The sequence below is a fragment of the Rhea pennata genome, chromosome 16 (assembly GCF_028389875.1).
Source record: "Rhea pennata isolate bPtePen1 chromosome 16, bPtePen1.pri, whole genome shotgun sequence".
Classification (NCBI taxonomy): Eukaryota; Metazoa; Chordata; class Aves; order Rheiformes; family Rheidae; genus Rhea; species Rhea pennata.
The window spans coordinates 9,027,100-9,048,170 of record NC_084678.1 but is presented as its reverse complement, the minus strand read 5'-3'; the positions used below and the strand labels follow the sequence as shown (position 1 = coordinate 9,048,170).

The 21,071-nt window shown below is 42.4% G+C and overlaps 1 protein-coding gene across 1 annotated transcript in view; it reads left to right on the top strand.

Annotated features, from left to right (window-relative positions):
* KCNB1 (potassium voltage-gated channel subfamily B member 1) overlaps positions 1–17,707 on the top strand; it is a 130,823-nt gene extending 113,116 nt beyond the window's left edge. The window contains exon 2 of the mRNA XM_062589221.1: positions 15,377–17,707. Coding sequence (XP_062445205.1) covers positions 15,377–17,413 — 2,037 coding nt within the window. The 3' untranslated portion in view covers positions 17,414–17,707. The remainder of the gene's footprint in view (positions 1–15,376) is intronic.
* The last annotated feature ends 3,364 nt before the right edge of the window (positions 17,708–21,071 follow it).

Sequence of the window (21,071 nt, the reverse complement as noted above, 5' to 3'; positions counted from 1 at the left end):
TTTCAACACAGCTCCTGGCAGCCAGGGACGCTGGGATCAGACAGACAACCTGCGGGACCTATCCTGCCAGTGCCCAGGTCCTCCTTCACAACCTCTTTTTTGCAGGCGTGAAAGCTGAAGCAAAGAAAAAAGTGATAAGTATCTCCAGATAAAGCTGAACGTGTGACTTTTTGCAAGCTAATATGAACACCCGTAGGTTAGTGCGCTGCAGAGCAGCAGCTGAGCACCCCCACAGGGCTACCATGGACCGGGCCTGGGCAGCCTGGGGCCCTGACCCGCTGCCTGGGAAAATGCCCGCTCCTTGCCCTCCTGATCTTATGCTCCAAGTAACCATTTCCTAAACCAGTCTGTGGACTACGCAAGAATGAAATAAAGCTGATTCTGCCCAGAAGCTAGTAGAAAACTTTTAACCTTAAAGTTTTGAATCACACTAGACCTTGCCAGCAAAATTCTGCAGAGAATGAGATGACTTTCTGGAATATTGCAAGAAGCAATAAGTAAGGTGTTACATTAAAAAAAAAATAATTGTTTTCTCTATGGCATCTTTACCACTGTACCTGTTCTCCGTGGTTACCCAGCTGAGGACGCCCTGCAGAGCAGTGTGAAGGTGAATAGCACCGTGCAGGGGCTCAGGACGCACCACTCTGTTTTTTCCCCTTGTGCTCTCAGCGGCTGCTCGCTGATCTGGCAAGTTACAGTCTGGGAATTTCTCACCCAGGTGGAAACCCTTCCGCAATGGCTGTATCATGAATAGTCTGCAATTTTCACGCAAATTACACACTGCAGCTTGCAACCCACAAATTAACCTGTAGCAAAAGCAGGGACCAGAGGATAACTGCTGCTGGTTTACAAAGATGAATTAGATCTCCAGGGTGTCCTGGGATGCTGTCACAGCCCCCCACTCTGCGGCAGGCTGAAGTATGCCCCTCGCAGAATTGGGGTTTTTGAAACCTAGCCAGGAATGTTTTGTTCCACTTTATTTCTACCTAGTGCTGAAATAATCAAATCATCTCCCGTTACTTGGTTTTTAAAAAGCGTGTGTCTGAAACAATCCGCGCATTTCGAAGGGGCTCTTTGTGCGATGGGGTGAGCGCAGGAAGCTCTCGAGGTCCAGCTCGAAATGGCTGAATCACTCCGGGACTCAAAGTGACCTCCAGTAGCCGCAACGAGCCCAGGGAAGGTGAGCAGTTCAGGAACCAGCAAATGAGGCTTTTGAAGCCAATAATACCCTCTGGCAGTGAGCAATCAATTGACAGAGAAGGAAGAGAGAGAGAGGAAAAAAAAATAGAAAGATCATTCAGCCAGGCTACCGGAAGGGCAGCTCCATAAACCAGAATTATTTCGTAAATAAAGCAGCCCCCTTCTTCCTTCCTCTCTCTTTCCTGGGGTGGTGGCATGGGGGCAGATATGCTTTGCACCCTCTAAAGAGGAGGCAGGAGAAGGCAGATTAACCCTACCTACAGCAGGTTAATTGGGATACTCACCGCTGGTACAATTACTGTTAGGATGCTTTTTCTTCTCTAAGAAATATAGGAAATCAGTAAACCAGTATTAGTTTTTCTGATGAGATTGCCCACTTAGGACTGCCCTGGGAATTGCCAGCTCATGTAATACATAGCGAGCCCTCGGGTGCTGGGGACTTTCACTCGCATCTGTTCTGTGCCGGATTTCAACCAATAAAAGGTTATTGCAAGATCCCTCGATTATTCCTATAAACTTATTTATCTGAAATACTGAGGGTTTTTTTCTTTTTTGTGTCTCCTTTAAACAACTCCTGTAGACTGATTTTTTTCCAGTTTGCAGTGGTTTTCTCCCTGTCTGTGCTGTGCTGTGCTGCTTCTGTCTATCATTTCCAAATGTGCCAAATTCTCATAGAAGCAATTTATCAGACCAAGTCCCAGTAGCTTACACTCAAGCAGCAGATGATTTTCAAAGTGTTGTCAATGAGAGATGCCAGATCTTACATGTTTTAAAAAGACAATGACCTCATTTTGTTACACAGATAACAGATAAGATCTGGGATCTTTTTCAGATCTTGCCCTCTTATGGATTCTCAGGAATTTGTGCTATATCATAATAAGGCCAAATGGTAAAACAGAAATAAATGTCCATTTCTGCAGATGTGCTGAGCACTAGGAGATCCCAGGAACTCCTGTTCCAAGAGTGGAGACCCACCATTTCTATGATCCGGCTGTTTTTATTTAATTGTCCAAATTTAGGCATCTCATATCATAGAAAAGATGGGTTTTGTTTCTGTGGAAGTTAGTACTTACCTCTCAGATGCCATTCAGAGGCAAGTAACAAGAAATCATGAGCCCTGAGCTGTCTAAGTGTTGCTGACCTCAGACGTTCGCAATGCCAAAGCACAGTCCCCACAAAGCTTTGTTATGACCTTAGAAAGCAAGATACATTAAAATATCAAGTGGAATAGTTTCTTCATTTTCTTCTAGCGCTGTTGAATTTCGCTATCTATCTTCTACTTTTTCTTCACACCCACAAGAGATAGAAATTTGGGGCTAGAAAAATAAAATGTTCACATTAATTTCTTCAAGAAGCTGGAACTTTAGGAAAATTGCCTACTGTAGCAAGACGCAAATTTGCAAGCTATTAATACTGTTATTTTTAAAGTAGCCAAAGACAACCTGCCTCCAACTTACCTGCTGAGGGCACTAGGCCAGGGAAAAAAATCGGCCGAGAATCTCACTGTGGTTCACCTTGACTGTGAGATACTTTCCTCCTCCCACCTTTATCTGGAGACAGTCTCTGGAGGAGTGTGCAAGACAGTCCACACTGTCTTCTGGTAGCAAACTACCTACTTTTTATAGCTGTAAATGCTTTTTTTTTGCCTCATGCCTTCAGTATTTGCTGTATTAACCTGTGCAGATTGTGTATAGTGCTGAGTCCTGTTTAGTGCTGAGTCCTCCGGTTCTGCAACCATCTGTGTTGCCCTGGTGTCCTGCATTAGCGTGAGCAATTTGGGTGCCTTGTTCAGGACCCTGTTAACATCTGGCCTTCTCTGAGGGACACTTGCATATCTGTGCGGCATTCGTGGCCGAACAGAGGCTTCAGGTGCAAGGTAAGCGGGTGAACAGGGAAAGAGTTAAGCGCTGCTCTCAGGAAAGTGGGATCTTACCAGCTTGCCTTGCCAGAAGAGCAGGGTGCTGGAGCATCTGCCAGGGCTCGTTAAGGATAATGCAGCCTGATTGCAGACAGAGCATTATCCAGTGGCTGAACGAGCACACAGGGCAGCTCGTGTCCGACCTTGCACTGGATCGCGCGGTCTCTCGCAGACTGGCTCTCGCTCTCCTGCTCTGTCCCTGGAGGAAGCTACCACGGAGAGGAAGGGACTGACGCCTGTGCCGTAGGGACACTCACAGCCAGCAGCTAAACATGTCATGGCCTGTGTGCAGTTAGAGGGAAAGGTTATATTTTGCTGGCCAAGCAGAGCCTTCACTCAAAATCAAAGTATACAAACAACGTTAGAGCTGCTTCACTGGAGTGGCTTGGGAGTTGAGTATGAGTCAATCAGCCAGAGCTTTGCTCTGAAATGAAAACATTCAAGAGAGCAGTGGGCCAAGATGAGGACTTTTCAGCTGAACTGTAATGAAATTTCAAGAGAAACAAACAAACAAAAAAAGTGGCCTGGCTCCAGTCAACACTTGGTATGTGTTTTGCAAACCCCAGAGCTGTCATGCTCACACTCTGGTTGATGTTGAGATAAAGGGACCACATGCTGAACAGAAAATCCCAAGTTTCCCAGGACATCAAAACTGCGCGTGTCCCTGGAATGACAAGTTCTATCTTTTGCAAAATAAAATCAGGCTCTTTAGTATGCTTCTCCCCCAACACGCCATGTTAGCCTGTGTTTGTTTAGCAGACAGTTACTAGGGGGCCTCAATAGTATAAAAAAGAAGTGATACTGGGTTTTATTATTCATGGATGGAGGTGGGGAGAAGATGAAAAAACAGTGCTAATGTACCCGGCAAGTTCAAGGAAGGTTCGACATGGCTATTCCAAAATCTGCTGCTATGATAATGAGACAATCAAATCAGCTCAAATTTAAGAGCTCAAGAAGGCTCAGCTTTTCAAGTACATTCGTGACATAAGTAATTCCTGCCAGCCAGTATGTAGTGTGGTGTCATCCAATATTAACATGGAAAACCCAAACAAAAAAGGCAAAAGAAATGCTCTAAAGCCTAGTGAAGCATATCATTTCCCTTAATCTTAGATGTTGGTCTTTGCTGTTTTACAAGCACATTACAATATGATCCACCCCCAGGCACCGTTCACTGGCCATTTACAGCTAAACTTGCCTCCTCCTCTGTTGCCTTTCTCCAGTCCACATTCCCTAAATGTCAGGCCACCTGCACGCTTCAAGCATTGGCAAGTGACTTTTTTCAGGGTGAAGGGCACAAATTCAATAAAACACCTGTAAAGAATAGGGAAAGTATAAAAACCAACTATGTTGCCTCTTGTCCCTTTTGCTCAGCCCCTTTTCCTCTGGCCTCTTGAGCGTTGCCAAAGGAGGTAAAGAAAAAGCAAGTCCTCTGTGCTAACATGCCTCTACTTTATTTGCTAGGAATAGGCTGTGATGTAGTGATATAGGAAAGGCTATCACAGAAAATTTTGAAGTGATCAGAAAGCCAAGGGTTATCCAGAGTGGAAGGTGCTAATTTCCTGTGGTTTGGCTGTTATGTTCACGCCACTCCCAGAAGGTGGTGGACACAGGAATAGTGAGTGTTTCCAGGTTGCCAGCTGATATTTAAAAGGAATTGAGGCTTTTCTGAGGTCAGTAAAGAGTTTCACAAATAAAACAGTAAGTATGCATCTCATAGACTTCAGTTTTGTCTTGTGTGCATCAAAATTGTTTTACTGAGCTGAGATGAAACTCATTGAAATGCTGATGTAGAGTTGTTTTAGTTTTTGTATTGCTTTCAAACAGATTCTGTATCTCCTGTCTCTATTTACTACTTGCTAAGGCCTCATACTAAGATGAATAATTAATTGCCATGGATTAGTTTTTAGCTGCTTTGGTTTGTATGCAGTTATTGCTATTTATTAAATATGTGATATCTAATCCAGTGTTTAGTGCTTACAGAGGGAAGAACCATCTGTGCTTGAGATTAAAATCCTTTTTCTTGCACTTTGTACTGATGCCCTAACAAAGGATTTATGATCTACCATGGTTAGAAGAAAGCACTGGGAGCCCAGCCTTGGGAGTAACAGATCCACATGTATGGAAATGCATCCAGGACTAAACATTAAAATCTTTCTGTCTAGTACAAGCTCTGCCTGCCAAGCACAAAGTACAGGCATAACAGGGCATGGAGGTGCTGCTCAGGAGAGCAAGGTTTCATAAGTGGAAACCAGGGCTAAGAAGTAGGAAGTTGCTGAGAATTTGGAGGGTTCTCTGTGGTGTTTCCCGTTATCTGTGGACTCTATTGTAAAAAAAAATGGCCACTGATATTCAGCTTTTTGCAGGCTACTTGCAAGGAGTAACAACTAGCAGCTGCAATCCCTTGTGTGGGCATAAGGCTTCCTCATTGATATAACACACTACTAAAGCTTCTCTTACCTCAGGCCGTGAGCACAAACATAACTAAGTGCAAATTTGGGGGCTCTTAGCTGCAGCTGCGTGACGAGAGGATTTGTCTCGCCAAAGGAGGAGTACTTCTCCTCCAATTTGTAAGGCAGCAAAAATGCCTCAGTCTAAACTCTGTGGCCCCCTTCCTACTGGAGATGAAAGAAAAACCTCTGAAACCTGATGGAAAAGCCTCTCATGAGTTACAAAAGGAATCTAGGTACAGTAGTCCATGTAAGCCAAATTCAGCCCTTAAGAATAACTCTTTTGAATTGCTCAGACACCAAGATAACAGGCAGGTAACCAGGGATAGTGTCTAGCTTATTAAATAAGTATAGGGTATTGCCATTGGTTTTGAACCTATGAGATTTTTCTATTTCTGACAGGATTTCCTATGTATTTAGTATGTCATTAGTGTGGCTGGTGCTGGTAACCAGATCTGCTGTTTCTGCTAACACATTTCTGGAAAAAAAATGTTAAATGGGTCACCATTTTTGCAGACAAAACATCACTTGAGTACTGCTCTAATTTCCTCACCATGTGGCATCCCAGGATGGTATCAGCAACTAGGTCCATCTCCCCGCAGAAAAACTAATTGCACCTTTGGTGAGAAAGCGGCAGTGGATCTGGTTTACTCTTCCAAAACTTCCACCCACACTATAATATGCAGGACTAATGTGCCTCAAATTTGAAAAGAATTAATATCAATTATTCTCGTGCACATTCATAAGAGGAAGACTGGTTTAGCAATCAAGCTAATAGTTTTTGCTTAATTACATTTAGTTGATTTCATGCTGTCTTGGCACATTGCTGATTTAATTTAACCATAGAAAAAGCCTACCATAACTACTCCAGATGACACCAAGACTTTAAACTCTGCATCCCCTGTAAACAGTGTCTGAGACTGAGCTGTCTGCTTGGGACAGGAAGAGTCTTCCATGAACTCTGTCTTTCTCTGGTGCAGTGTCATATCAGAAAAGCACTGTGACAAGAGCAGTCTTCCAGGAGTCGACTGGTGCCAAAGGTTAGCTCTTTTTTTTTATCATGAGGCCTGAATTCAAACCCATGGGCTAGTGCCCACTGTGTAGGGGTTAGCAGGGAAGGCAGCTCTACCTGGAAGGTCAATACCAAACTGCACTGATTTTGTCTGGGGAGATGGCCTGGAATCAGACCTTAATCACAGCTAACAGTTTGTTGTAGTGCCAGCAAAAAAAAAAAAAAAAAAAAAAAACAACATGATGATAAGAGGCTGCTATAATGCTGAGACAGCTGCCATCCACAGTGACCTGTCACTAGCAGATAACTGGTCACTCCTCCACCAGTTTCCTCTTGTGTCTCATCTGACTCAAGTATTTTGGCAGGAAAGGTTGTCTTTTGGTCCCTGCTTACCACAGCGGATGTCCTAGAGCACTTCTGCCCTTGGAGCTACAGAATAATTTAGGCTGGAAGGGACCTTGGTAGGTCACTTTGTCCCTCTTGGTGGGGGGATCCCTCCTTGGGACGTTGAAGGCTACAATCTGCTGGCTTCTGTTGACTTGCCATGTTCTTTTAGCTAGAAACAGATTTTTGAGGTCTAGCACCCTGATTTGTTAGATCCTGGCTGGACTAAAGTGGGCAAAAGTGGGAAAAAATGGTAACTTGAACAAATGAGGAATGAGGAAAATTAAGATAGAAAGAGGAAAGTAGGAGATAAAGTACATAAGAGAAGACAGAATGAAACAAGAGATGAGAAAAGTACTATTTTACTAATTAAATGCGCCCTTGGAAAGTCCTGGAGTTTGATTTCCTGCAGTAACTGCAGAGGGTTTAAGAGCAGATGAGATTCTATGCATTGTCCTTGAGGTTTTCCCTGTGATGGTCTTCTTAGTTGTCTTTCAGGGAAAGAATAGCTTGTGAAATCCTCCCACCTCCCACTTGGGGAACCTCCCTCCTTGGAGATTTTCAAAACTCATCTGAACAGGGCGTTGAGCAACCTGCTTTAACTTCAGTTTAGCCACCGTAATTATATATGCTGATTACTTCTGGCATAAAAGATGTTTTACCAAACAGTGTCTTTCTGGACAGAAGGCAAATCAGGGCAGGGGAAAAAAGGGAAAATTCAGCTTCCATGTATCATGTGCTTGTTTTCTTTTCTAATTTTCCCCATGCTAAAGTAGCAGAAACAGGACAGATGCTCCCCTCTCATCCTTTCTTGAGAACCACCACTGTATTGATGTCTATTGACAGCATGTGCCTTTGTAGTCTGTCTTTTTAGTATTTTCATTCATCTATCATTTTCATCTTCCTCTGCATACCATTTGCATCTGAGCTTTGCTCACAAGGAAGACTGACACCATTTATAATTTATGGGACTTGATAACTCTCTGACATCTAAACATATTTTTAACAGCATGAAGGGATTTGCAGACAAACATGCTTGAAGGCTACTTTTCTGGCTACTTTAGCTCTGAGTCAGCAGCGGCTGTAGCAGTAGCTCTCTGGATGCCTTAGGGTAAAGGAATCATTGATGTATAATCAGCAACATCCTTGTACTCCCCTTTAAACCAAAGAGTGACTTACTCTCTCAATAGATAAAATCATTACAGCTATATGGAAATCAAATAATTAACCAATATTCAACCTGGGCTCTGCCAGGCTATGGTAAAATTAAGAGCTCGGATATTTCCAAAGGAGACTATAAATGGTTTCCTCTTGGCTTTGTTCCTATAGTTTCTATATTCTGCAATAGTGCTTACAAGAGAGTATAAAGCTTTAATCTCAGGCTTAAAGTGTGGACACAGTCGCTGACACTGCAGGGATGTGAGTGAGCTTGCTCTGTGAAGGGGACAAGGGACATGACCCTCCAAAAAGCAGGTCCCATGGTACAGGGAGGTCCCAAGGGGCCTGTTGAGACTGTGCATAGAAATGGTGTGCAAAGTGCCAGATCAGGAAAGTTCTTAATTGTGGGTTTTTATTCCACTGAAATCAGTGGGACTTAAAGATTTGGTTAAGGATTTTGGTGATTCATGGTTGTCTATTATATCTTAACATCATTCCACACTAAAAAGCAAAGCAAAGTTTCCTGTGTTTCCCCTGCCACCCAGTCCCCACGTTTGGCCTTGTTATCTTGTCTTCATCCAAGAAGCCAGTGCTACCTTTCCTCATGGCCTCAGTGTTTTCTAGGAAAATGTTCTACAAGCCCGGTGGTCGGAAACATAACAGTCATCGGAGTTGACCATCTCCTGGGAACTGTTTCAATTTACGAACATATGGGCATTTTCTAGTGAAAAGAGATTTCCTAAAACAAGTGTTTGTCAATCAACACTACAATATGCATAACAGTCATGAGCTGGAGACATTATCCTGCAGAGAACTGAAGCACGGAGGAGACTGAGGAACTCTCCTCCCGTTTCTGCACTGCAGAGCATGTGGGATATCATTCAACATACATTGTGCTCTGTGTTTCCCAGAGCTTGGAAAAGCAGTCTAGTATAAATGCCAGCAGGATGGTACTGGGCAATCCGACTCAAAGTATATTGTTTGCTTGGGGAAATAGGAGATTGCAGAAAAATTCTTAGTAAATATGAATGAAACCTGGCCCCAATGCCAAGTTTATTCTGTAGGCCTTGATGGAGCTAAAAAAGTGCATTAGACAAAACCATTATTGAACAACTTCTTGATTACATAACAATTTCCTCATCTTATTTCCAAGAATATTGGATCTATATTCAAACACCATCCTACTCTCTCCCACACACCACCCTTTCTCCTCGCTACCTCAGCTTCATTACCAAGTATCAATACAGAAAAAGTATAGGGCATGTTGCCATGAGCAGAAAGATCTCAGATGCTTACTTTGAGATTTTAGAGCCATCTATGGGATTTGGACAGCAAGTTCTCATTAATTCTAATAGCTTTGAAAATTTCGAGTTTTATGCTTTGACCTTAGTTAGTCTTTAGCAATACAAAGAACACATAATCAAGCAATAAAGACCACTAAACTCAAATGCTTAGTCCCTGCTGCCTAAAATTTACCCAACTCTGTTCTGTCTAGAAGGTGACATGCCCAATTTTGCTGCCCACAAACTTCTACTGCTGCAAGCTCGAGTAAGACAGGAAATTCCTGAGCAGACTGTCATCTTTGTGGGAGCCCTCCTCCCCCTAAGGATGAACACAGATCCAACCCAAAGAACCATGCACTGAATTCCTGGGGCCACTCTCACCCAGCTGGCAGGATCAGGCTCTGTGCAGCAGTATATTTGTTTTAAGACATGTAGTAGATGTTACCTGCCTAGTTTTCAAGAGGGGGAGAGTTGGTGGCTTGCAAACTGGGTACATCCATTCCACTTTGGGGAACAGCAGTTGCACACAAATAGAGTATGCTTACTCACATAATCAGCTTGCTTGTCTCATTTGCATGTGTAATAACCAGCCCATATGTGCAATCATGCTAATCACTTTGAGGCAACTACTTTAAATTCATTCAAAATCTTGCCCTGCCTGCCCTTGGGTTATTCAGCTTTCACAAAGGAACCATAGCAGAAATCCAGAGATTCACTCAATAAAAACTTTGTAAAATAGTCAGTTTAATGGAGAAGTTTTTTCTGGAATCCTGCCTAGACATACTGAGACTTGCACTACAAGCCAGTGCTATCATTAGGAGCCCATTCAATACTTTCTGCAAGATGGTTAGAAAAGTACCTGCTAAGGAATTACACAATTTATAGTGTGTTGCCACATATGAAATGTGAGAGCACATATGGAAACAAAGAATGTGGAACTACACAGCTTCATTCATGCAATCTCCTGGAGGAAATGGTCTGAAAATCATGCAGGGAAAGATTAGTCTTAAGCCTTATCAGCCTTATGAGCAGTCCAGGATGTCTGTGGTGTGGTAACACCTGTCAGTAACACCTGGCTTGTCAGGGCTCCTGTAATGAGCTATGATGGACCCCTGTGCAAGGACAGCATAGATTAACTCTCAGGCATGTGGTGTCAAAATAACATGAGTTCCTCTCTTTTCTCTGCCACTGATGGGGCCCAGGTCTTTGGACCAGTCATTTCACCTTCTTGTGCCACCAAATCTTTTTTGTATGCCTCCAAAATTTAGATTGCAAGTTTTTTCCACTGTTTCTAGCTACACATTTTATAGGACCTCCTGTAGACTTGGGGCATCCAACTCAAGTTCTAGATGTGCTGCAATGATACTGTAGATGTCCTCCCATACACCAAACCATCTGGCCCAGTTTCCACATAGCAAGTCAACATATGCCAGACAAGCCAGGAGTGAGGCTGATGAGCCTTAGCTCCATGCTAAGTACGAATATACACGTTTCAGTAGAACTCACAAAAACGAACAGGCCTCTGACACTTAACTTTCCTGTCCCTGGTCTTTTTGCAACATAGACCAAGCTTGTGTTCTAGGCACCTTTCTGTGCTTGAGCCTGTTCAAGCTCAGCTCTTTGATTCCTAGTCCAAAGTCTTTCACCAGCACAAGGCTGTATGGCATGTTTTTTTAAAGAATCATGAAAACTAATGCAATATCAATACCCTTCTCCCATGCTTGCTTCTGTTTTAAGCAGCTGTCCTGCAGCAAGGTTTTAGGCTAGTGCTCTGGAGCAGGGATGATAGACTCTCTCTCAAGTGATCACTTGCCTAAGCAGCTGGAACCTCACTCACTGCATAGTGCATTCCTGTTCAAGGGATCAAGCCAGAATTTGTCCCATTAGCTTTTCCTATTAAAGAAACATGAAACTTGGAAAGAAATGAAAGTGGAGAATTCAATGAAAAGACTACCGGCAGCACAGAGCGTCTCTGGAGGCGTTCCTGGGGGTATAAATGTCTTTCCTTCAGCATTCTGTATCGCATCATTGACAGCAGTTCCCAAAATCACTCTACCTTCTCTGCTGCCTTCTGGGGAGCCAAGTCCATTGTGGCTGATCACCAGCCTAGACACATTTCCATCTCAGCACTTAATCAGGTTTTAAACTGTGTTCCGAAAACATGAATGCTGTCACAGTAGAGATTCAGTGTGGCTGTGACGGGAAACCCTATTAGACAGAAAGCAATTTCTATAACCTGACAGATTATATCCTTATCAGATTATAATCATGTTGGGATTATAATCTGTGCCACTAATTCTCTACTAATGGTGGATAGCAACAGTAATGGATTGAATTTGTTTCTTGGGTGTTTTTTTTCAGGTGATCGATGCTACTAGGGCGAGGTATGCTTTAGAGAAGGAGAAGAGTCCTTTATATACCCTCTGGAGATGCTTCAACCTCCCTGTTTTTTATACTTTCCAGATCCAAATTGTTTCACATACCTGAAGACCGTCAAATGACATTTAGAAGCTTTTCATAGATTGATGGGCTTCCTAAAGATAAATGATTGCAGTAAATCAATAAGAGGGAAACCTGTATCTTATGAGCACAGGTGACATCTTGCTGCTACTTGCAGAAGAAATGATAAATGTCTGCCGTTGTTTATTGCTTAGCTCCATGGCCAGATCTGCTAAACCAAAAACAAATTTTACCCTCAGATCTCCTAGTTCTCAAATTTATGTTCATCTGGCATTACCTTGATCTTCAAAGCAGGAAAGTATATCAAAGGAAACACAAGGTTTGACACCAATTACTGCTGCCGGATGCCATCCACTGAATAAAGATGGAGTGTTAATATTTACATTGAAAGTTAGGGAGATAAAGCACATCTAAAGTGCATCTAAGTCTACAAATAAGCTCTTCAGTGTATAGCAGGCAGAGATAAAACCCAGCAAGCAACTGGAAATTACTATTGAAAACATCCCAAACACCTTCAGAAATCTTGAGTAGTAAACAACAAAACCAGAAAAAAACACAAAAAGAGCCTTCTAAGAAAGTTAATCAGGCTTCCTACTTCTCAGCAGTATTTGTTTGATCTTCAAGAGAATTATTTTAAAAACAAGCATCCATACTTAACTAGTCAACCTCTAAACACTTAGCTTCAGCATGAGACACTTGACATTTTATTCTCATGAATCTGAAACCAGAGTTCACACACTCTTCCCTGCTCCCCTTTCAGCCTCATCCTAGGGCTCTTCCTAATTGTTTTGCACCCCAGGTTTTCCTACAGCTTTTCTGGCTCTTTCTGCTGAGAATTTGAAGTCTCAGCAGGTCTCAAAGTTGCAGAAGCTCACAGTGGGGTTGTTAGTGTCTGAGCAGCAGAGTTATGGAGAAGGCAGGCAGTGAGGAGATGGCAAAAGGTTCGTTAGCAGCATGCAATGCCATGTGCATTGCTGGACGCTCTGTTCCACAGCCCTCCCTTGCTGTTCACACGTGCTTCCCCTGACCCTGGCGCTTCTACCACTAGAAGTCCATTTTCTGGTCCTTTGCCAAGCAAAGTGGTTTTGGTCCTGGATCAAAATGTCTCTGAGTTCTGCTTCATTTTTCACCTCATCATTCAGCCACATAAATACATAAGCCAGGGACAGGCTTAAATGTTTTTTCCTTTTGATTGCTCTTGAGTTGGACTGTACTTCTGCTGACCTCTTTCTAACACTCAATTCTCTCACCTGTTAAGATTGATTTTGAGATTACCTGTTTCCTATGCATAGATTGTCTTCAGTGAGTACAAGTTGCCATTCCTAACAAGAAAATTACTTTTAAGCAATCTGTTTATAAAAGAAAAGGAATCTTCCCAGCTCTTTTCCTAGTAACAATCTAGTAACTGAAAGTAATAACATGCTAAAATCTCAGTACTGCCTTGCATACAAGGCTATTTACTCTGTTCACTTGTTCTGTTTAACACCACTTAGACATTGAAACCAGACTGTTTAATGAACCTAATTTTTGTTTCTAGGTGAGTTTCATTCTTCAGATTAGATTACTAGGTCTGCAGTGTCATGAATGGATTGATTATGTAGTACATTTTTAGTGAGTTAAAAGGAAAATGTTTTTAATACATCGATTTGAAAGGATTTATTTTCTTTAACTGCAAGAGGATTTAAAAACATTTTTTGAAATCAAAGTGTCAAAATTGAAATTCTGATTTTTTGGAAGGCATATGTGCTGACCTTTCTTTTAAATCATAGTTTAGGCTTGATACATTAATACAACTCAAGTAAATCTTCCAAGCTTTGCTGAATGCTTCTGCCTTTCAGTCTTTGGAGAAGAGGCAAGGCTTTACCAGAGAAAGCCACAATGTTTCCAAACTGTATTGGATCTGAATATTTCTCCTATAGCAAGAAGGCCTCCATAGCTTGTTCCATTCTAGTGACTGTCTATTTAGGGAGAAATATTCAGAAGTCTGATATTTCCTAATAGGATATCTGTGTTGGACTTGGCTGAAGAGAAATTGTGCAAGAGTTTCTTTCTGCAGTGCCCCCGATGGTGATAATTATATTCTGGTACTGTGAGGTTGGCTAAGAGATGTCCTTGTGAGGAAACCTAAAATCTAGTTGTATAGACAAAGAAGGAAGTGGGCTGAGAGCTAGTCAGATCTGCAATTCTCAATGCAAAGGCCTTGTCATGGGTTTCATAATTGATTCTTTGAGGTGCATTTAGCCATCACACACGTGGGTTTCTACTGACTTTCTTGCTTTTCTTTCAAGCAGAAGAAAAGCCAGTATAAGGAAACAGCTTACACTGCAATAAATACATAAAAGCATTAGTCACATATACAAGCATTTTGAAATCGTTCCTGAACTTCAGCGGTAACCTAAGAAACTAGGTATATTTCTACTCTATTAACAAGTTAGAGAAAGAATTCACCAGCAGAAAAACATTCCTTAAGTCATCTCTCAGCTCTAGAACCTCCCCAAAAAACTTTTTAAAAGAATGTATTTAAGGAAACAGGATAGTGAATCTATTTAATATTAGAGTCTATACGCAACAGATATGGAAGGATAGCCTACCTACACCATCCAGGAGCTGCAAATACACTAATGCACTGATATTATATTCTTTTTGGCTCTGTGTAGTTAGTGACCCAGGAACTGATCAGATTTATTTCTCTTTTAGTGAGGCTGCTGACTGCAGACCCTTCTCTTCACATTGCAGTCTTTGTCCCAAGAGTGGGTTTCTGACAGTGGTTGAGCTCTCCAGCAATTGGACCTGACCTCTTTGATGAGGCTCTACAATTTGGTTTGCCTGGACAAGTTTACTCTTTCCTCTGGTTGTGGTGAGGGGCTGGGATGGCTGCTCAGTCACACACAGAATAGTTCAGAATTCAAAATGTTTTAGAAAGCTTGGAAAAGCGTTAGTATCCTTCACGACAATCAAGTTTCAAATTAGAGATTAGTCATCCAAAGCGTGTGTATTATTTGTGCACTTACACGGGATATAATCATATACACACCTCTGTAAATAACCAGAGGCACATGTAATTACAGAGGTAGCATGCATTAAGTGGAGGGCATCATTGTGCATGAATTTTGCATTCACAACTGCATTCCTGCATGCTTAGATTTCAGGGCCTGTTGTCCAGACAGACTTTGGGCACCTAATTAGTAGTTAATCAAAAGCTCCTGCAGTGAACTGTTTCACAGCCCTCCTGGAATCCCAGCTGCTTGGCACAGGTTCCTTGAACACACAGAGATGAACACTCAGGAGTGATGAACACACATCAAGCAGATGCTTTACCTCCTTTATACATCTGATATATTTTAAGCAGTTTCCAAAATTAAATCCCTTCAGGATGCATTGGTTATCTGACTTCTACGTAACTAAGAGCGGAATTAGTCCTGAAATGTTTAAGTGGAAGTGCAGCCACGTGTTAATGACAATGATAGTGTAATATATTATGAGATGAACTCACTGTTTTCTCTTTCCCTTCCAGATTTTGGCAATCATTTCCATCATGTTTATTGTACTATCTACAATTGCCTTGTCCCTTAACACACTTCCTGAACTACAAGGCATGGATGAATTTGGGCAGACTACAGACAACCCCCAGCTCGCCCATGTGGAAGCGGTGTGCATTGCATGGTTTACAATGGAATACCTCTTGCGGTTCCTATCCTCACCTAAGAAATGGAAGTTCTTCAAAGGCCCGTTGAATGCTATTGATTTGCTAGCTATCTTACCGTATTATGTCACTATCTTCCTCACAGAATCCAACAAAAGTGTACTTCAGTTCCAAAATGTACGACGAGTAGTCCAAATCTTTCGGATTATGAGGATACTCCGGATTCTAAAGCTTGCCCGGCACTCAACGGGTTTACAATCCTTGGGGTTTACACTGAGGAGGAGTTATAATGAGCTCGGATTACTCATCTTGTTTTTGGCCATGGGCATTATGATCTTTTCCAGTTTAGTGTTTTTTGCAGAAAAGGATGAGGATGATACAAAATTCAAGAGCATCCCAGCTTCTTTCTGGTGGGCAACAATCACTATGACAACAGTAGGCTATGGAGACATCTACCCCAAAACACTTTTAGGTAAAATAGTAGGAGGACTATGCTGCATCGCTGGAGTGCTGGTAATTGCTCTTCCTATCCCAATTATTGTCAATAATTTCTCTGAGTTCTACAAAGAGCAGAAGAGGCAGGAGAAAGCCATTAAGCGCAGAGAAGCTCTTGAAAGAGCAAAAAGGAATGGCAGTATCGTCTCTATGAATATGAAGGATGCTTTTGCTCGTAGTATAGAACTCATGGACATTGTGGTTGAAAAGAATGGAGAAAGCGTAGCCAAAAAGGATAAAGTTCAAGACAATCATTTATCTCCCAACAAATGGAAATGGACCAAGAGAACACTCTCTGAAACTAGCTCTAGTAAATCTTTTGAAACTAAAGAACAAGGATCTCCAGAAAAAGCCAGGTCTTCTTCAAGTCCCCAGCACCTGAATGTCCAACAGCTAGAGGACATGTATAACAAAATGGCAAAGACTCAGTCGCAGCCAAATCTTAATACTAAAGAGTCGAGTCAGCCTGGAAAACAAAAGGAAGAGCTAGAAATGGAGACCCTTCCTGGCCCTATGGTGCCCTTGCTGACCACTCGTGCTGATGGGATCATTGACATGAGGAGCATGTCAAGTATCGACAGCTTCATAAGTTGTGCTGCAGAGTTCCCTGACTCTGGGAGGTTTTCCCACAGCCCGCTTGCTACCATTCCCTGCAAAGGTGGCATTAATGTGATTCAGGAGCAGAGCAGGCCGGAGGGGAGTGGTACCAGATTTATGGAAGTAAACCCAAGCTCTGAAGGCAGCCACCATTCTGCGTTTTTCATAGAAAGTCCAAAAAGCTCCATAAAGGCCAGTAACCCTTTAAAACTAAGATCTCTGAAAGTCAACTTCATAGAAGAGGACACCAGCACATTAGTACCAGCATCAAATGTACTGAGAATATATCCAGACCCTCTCAAGAGCAGGGGAGCTGCTGCTGCTGCTGCCACAGATACTTCCTTACTTTCTGACAGATCTCTGATGAGTCCAGAAACCTCCATCTACACAACTGCAAGTGCTAGAACACCCCCAAAGTCACCAGAGAAGCAGGCAGCCCTAGCTTTCAACTTCCATGATGCTGGTATACATAAATATATAGATGCTGACACAGACGATGAAGGTCAGCTGCTTTACGATTCAAGTCCTCCTGGATGTCCCCCAGGAAATGTGAGTCCCAAGTACAACGTTACAAACAGCGGTTATCTAAAGCAAAAGGACAATGTTTATAGAACAGAGAAGAACCATCTAGAAGCTGCTGCTTTACCCACCTCTCCTAAGCTGATAGGGCAAAACTGCATTTACTCCATGGAAGGTATCACTGGAAGAACCCAGGGCAATCAGGAGACTGTCAGACTAGAAAATCACATTTCCCCAGAAGTCCATGTATTGCCAGGTGGCGGAGGACATGCTAACACACATGATCAAAGCATCTGAGACATGCTCCAAAAGAACTTACTGAGAATTTAAAGCAATGTCTTTACAGTCAACACAAAAAGAGCTTCTGCATGGCATGAACTTGGCTGAAATAAGCCACCTGTTTCTAAAAGTCTGAGGGGAGGTCCGGTGTGGGTTTGTGAAAATGTCCTTCTCTGAAACAACTCTAAAGACGTTGCCCAATTCAAACATCGGTCAGAAAAAAGGATTGCAAATCATGATCACACATTGATCTCCTTTCTTGTTGTCCAGTGAAGCCAATGTGACCAAATATCCATCCATTCCCCTTGAACGCTAGAGCTCCTTTTGGAAATATTAACATCCAATTTGCATTAGTTCCATAAAGGATGCCAAGGTAGCCAGATCTGAACTCTGGAATAAATTGCTGGGGTTGGTATAAAGCTATCAAAAACACAATGCTCACTGTTTCAGGGCAGCTGTTCCCCATCTACAGCTTCCTCTGATGGATATTATGTCTAAAGGTAACAGGGAGCACTTGCATTATTGGAAAATCCAAGTGAAAACCATTTAAAACAAATAGTGGTCTAGAGAAACCAATTATTAAAATGCTCTATGTGTATTTAACAATACAATAGCCTGTAGGACCTGATGTTTTCTTTTGAGATATCAGCAGGGTGAGTTGCACCACTTGTATCTAATTCCAAACATCCCCTAGGACATAGTGAAACTTGCACTTACCCTCTGCTCAAATCAATAGCTACCCTAGGGCCAGAGCATGGCCTGAAGGGGACGCACAGCCCACGCTGGGAAGGTGGGAATGAGCCATGCAGAAGCAGGAATCTCCGGAGGCGTTGCAGCCAGAGCTGCTTCCCGGGGCCAGGGGGAGCAGGCCTGGAAGGAGAGCTCAGCTCCTCTCCAGGGCATAACCCGTGCTCCCGCCCTGCTCCTCCGCTCCGCTGCAGCCCTCCTGCGCCGAGGGGAGAGGCTCGCTGCCCTGCCCGGCCGGGGGGTCCCGAACGCAGCGACGGCTCCGGGCGCGCGCAGCGCTTACGCTGTGGCCGGCCCCCGCAGCGCAGTGCCGGGGGCCGGGGTGGCTCCGGGGGGTCTCCCCTGCCCGCCCACACGCCGGCTTTAGGCGTCAGCCAACATCTCGCCCTCGGCGCAGGAGAGGAACCAGTCGGTCTGAAGCTTTTTGCACTCCGAGCGGTGCAGTGAAAGATATGCAAGTGTTACATAAATATGCAAAACGAGGGATTCGTTAGTCACCCGCCCCGGGCCTGGCTGTGCTCTCTCTTGCAGGTACGGCAGGCAGGAGTGACTCCCGCGCAGCTCACCGAGTCACGGCGCGCCAGTGCAAAGCAGCTGCGAGAGACAGGAGAATCAGGCCTGATGTTTTAATAACATCCAGTCATTTTTAAACAAAACAACAAAAAAAAAAAATAAAGATTTGACCATTTTAAATGAACAGAACTAGCAGCAACCAGCCTAGGTTTTTAAAATATTATTGTTTCAATAAAGTTATGTCAAATTGTGTAGGAAATAATTTGTCTTTGGTTTTTAATACTGGGGGGGGAAAGCACTTTACGTTGACTTTTTGTTGTTGTTGCGATGCTGGAGTAGGATAGCAGAGTGTAACAATCAAGCACTTTAAACAAGCACTATTTTAATTTGTGCCTCCTGTTGCGACTGTGATTTGTTACACACCCGTAGCAAGTCACAACCTGTCCTGTGATAACTGTGATGGTAATATTTTATGTTGTATCTGTTTCTACTGTAAAACTCAATTGTAAATAACTCTGTCAATAAGCGTTTCCTAACCTATTTCTGAGTACCTGCCGGGGCGTGTAACTATTTGCATGCAACAGGTCTTGGAATGTGCTAATAAACAGGACTCTAGAGGATGCACACGTGTTGGAGGAAGAGCATAAGCCACTCGAGTCCGCTACATTTTGTTCATTTCTATTGTAAAAAAAAAAGAAAAAAAAAAGCTGTCAGTTAGTCCTGAATGTAACTGTCTGTCCGTCCGAGCTGTACAGTACTTCTGTCTGTAATCAGTAATAGTGAATGCAGCATGTACGGACAAAAGCAATAAGCACATATATGTTGTAGGAACTATTCTGGGTTATGGTTATAGCTTTGTTAGGTCTCTCCTCGGCACAATACTGTACACACATTGGGATTAACTCTGCTCTCAGTCTGCGCAGCGGTTGTTCAGCCGATCCCTCGTGGTGGGACATAGCCCATGGAGGTACTTCCTTGCAATTCGTACTTGCTTCCTAGTAAGGCAAAACCCTGAGTAAGGCATGAGTAAGAACCGAGCTACGACCTCATAAATTAGCCCGCTGACAGCAAAAGAGACCTCATGTCATGCAAAGAGTTGCATGGGAGGTACCTGAAATTGTTAAAGGTAGCTATGCTTGTAAACTATACTCCCCAGAGTATTTACTCAGGGCCAGTTCCTGAGGTTCCTCGGCTTTTACTCTGTCTTCACTCAGCCAAAACCACCGTCGTCTGAATGGGCTCTTTGCCTGGTAAAGGACTTTAGGATTTGGCCATAGTAAATACAAGTGTACTTAGAGGAACTGACGTTTTGCTGAGATACTAGTTAAGATTTTGAGTCATTATGAAAAACTAAGGTGACTTTCCAGCAGATAAGCTTTAATTACTGATTTATTCTATGGTTTCCAAGGCCATAGAGTGGCAATGAGAAATTTAAAGAGAACAGTCTTAACATAATCTCTGTGTTTCAGTGATCATTCATGTCTGCCATCAGCACAAATGTAAAAAGAAAAAAAAATCAGGGAACATTTTTTTGATAAAGTAAATAATAGTGATTTCCAAGTTAAATATTTTTAGAGCTGATGCTTTCATGTGGAGAAAAAGTCATATTTTACATGTCGCAGAAGTGAATACATTTAAATATAGCCATACAGTGTAGTATTTACCACGCTTTCATCCAATTGGTTTATAGATGGCACTGACAAAAATGTATAGATCAACAATTTATCATTTTTTAACTGATAATCAATTGGTGCAACTCTCCTTGTAACCAAAGGCCCTCTCTCTGCCTTGTGTGATCACTTACGACACACACCTTATATCATCTATTTAGTCCTACCTTTAAAGTAGCATTTTATTGAGTCACTTTTGAAAGCCAAATTCAAAAGTATCATTAAAAATCTACCTTTTAAGTCTGAATAGCCAAAGTCCTATAGATTTCTTATAGAAAGCAAATAATTTAAAATTAAGCATATAATATGCTTGAAGAGCATTTCTTTCTTATTTGTGTATGAAGATGTAGCTCTCATTTTGTGCCCAGTTAAAAAGGAAGTATGTTTAATTTATTTTAATGAAATAAAGTCTGACTATGAAGTATGTATCTATATATGTGTGTGTGTGCATAATACACATATATATAATATAAGCACTGGGAAATCTACTCTAAAATAAAGTTACGGTAGACTAAATCTGTACTCATTACAAAAGGAAAGGCAGTGCTTTGAAAACGTAATGCTCACCAAATCCTATACATACTAGAAAGACAATTTCATTTTCTAGTTGATACATATTTCCCAAAGCTCACAGAAGTAAGGGAAAAATATGCAATATCTCTTGCATCAAGCTAAAATGTGCGGTTCAATCATTGATATTTGGCATTCAGGTCTGTGAATTTACTGTGTTTCATGTACCAAGCAAG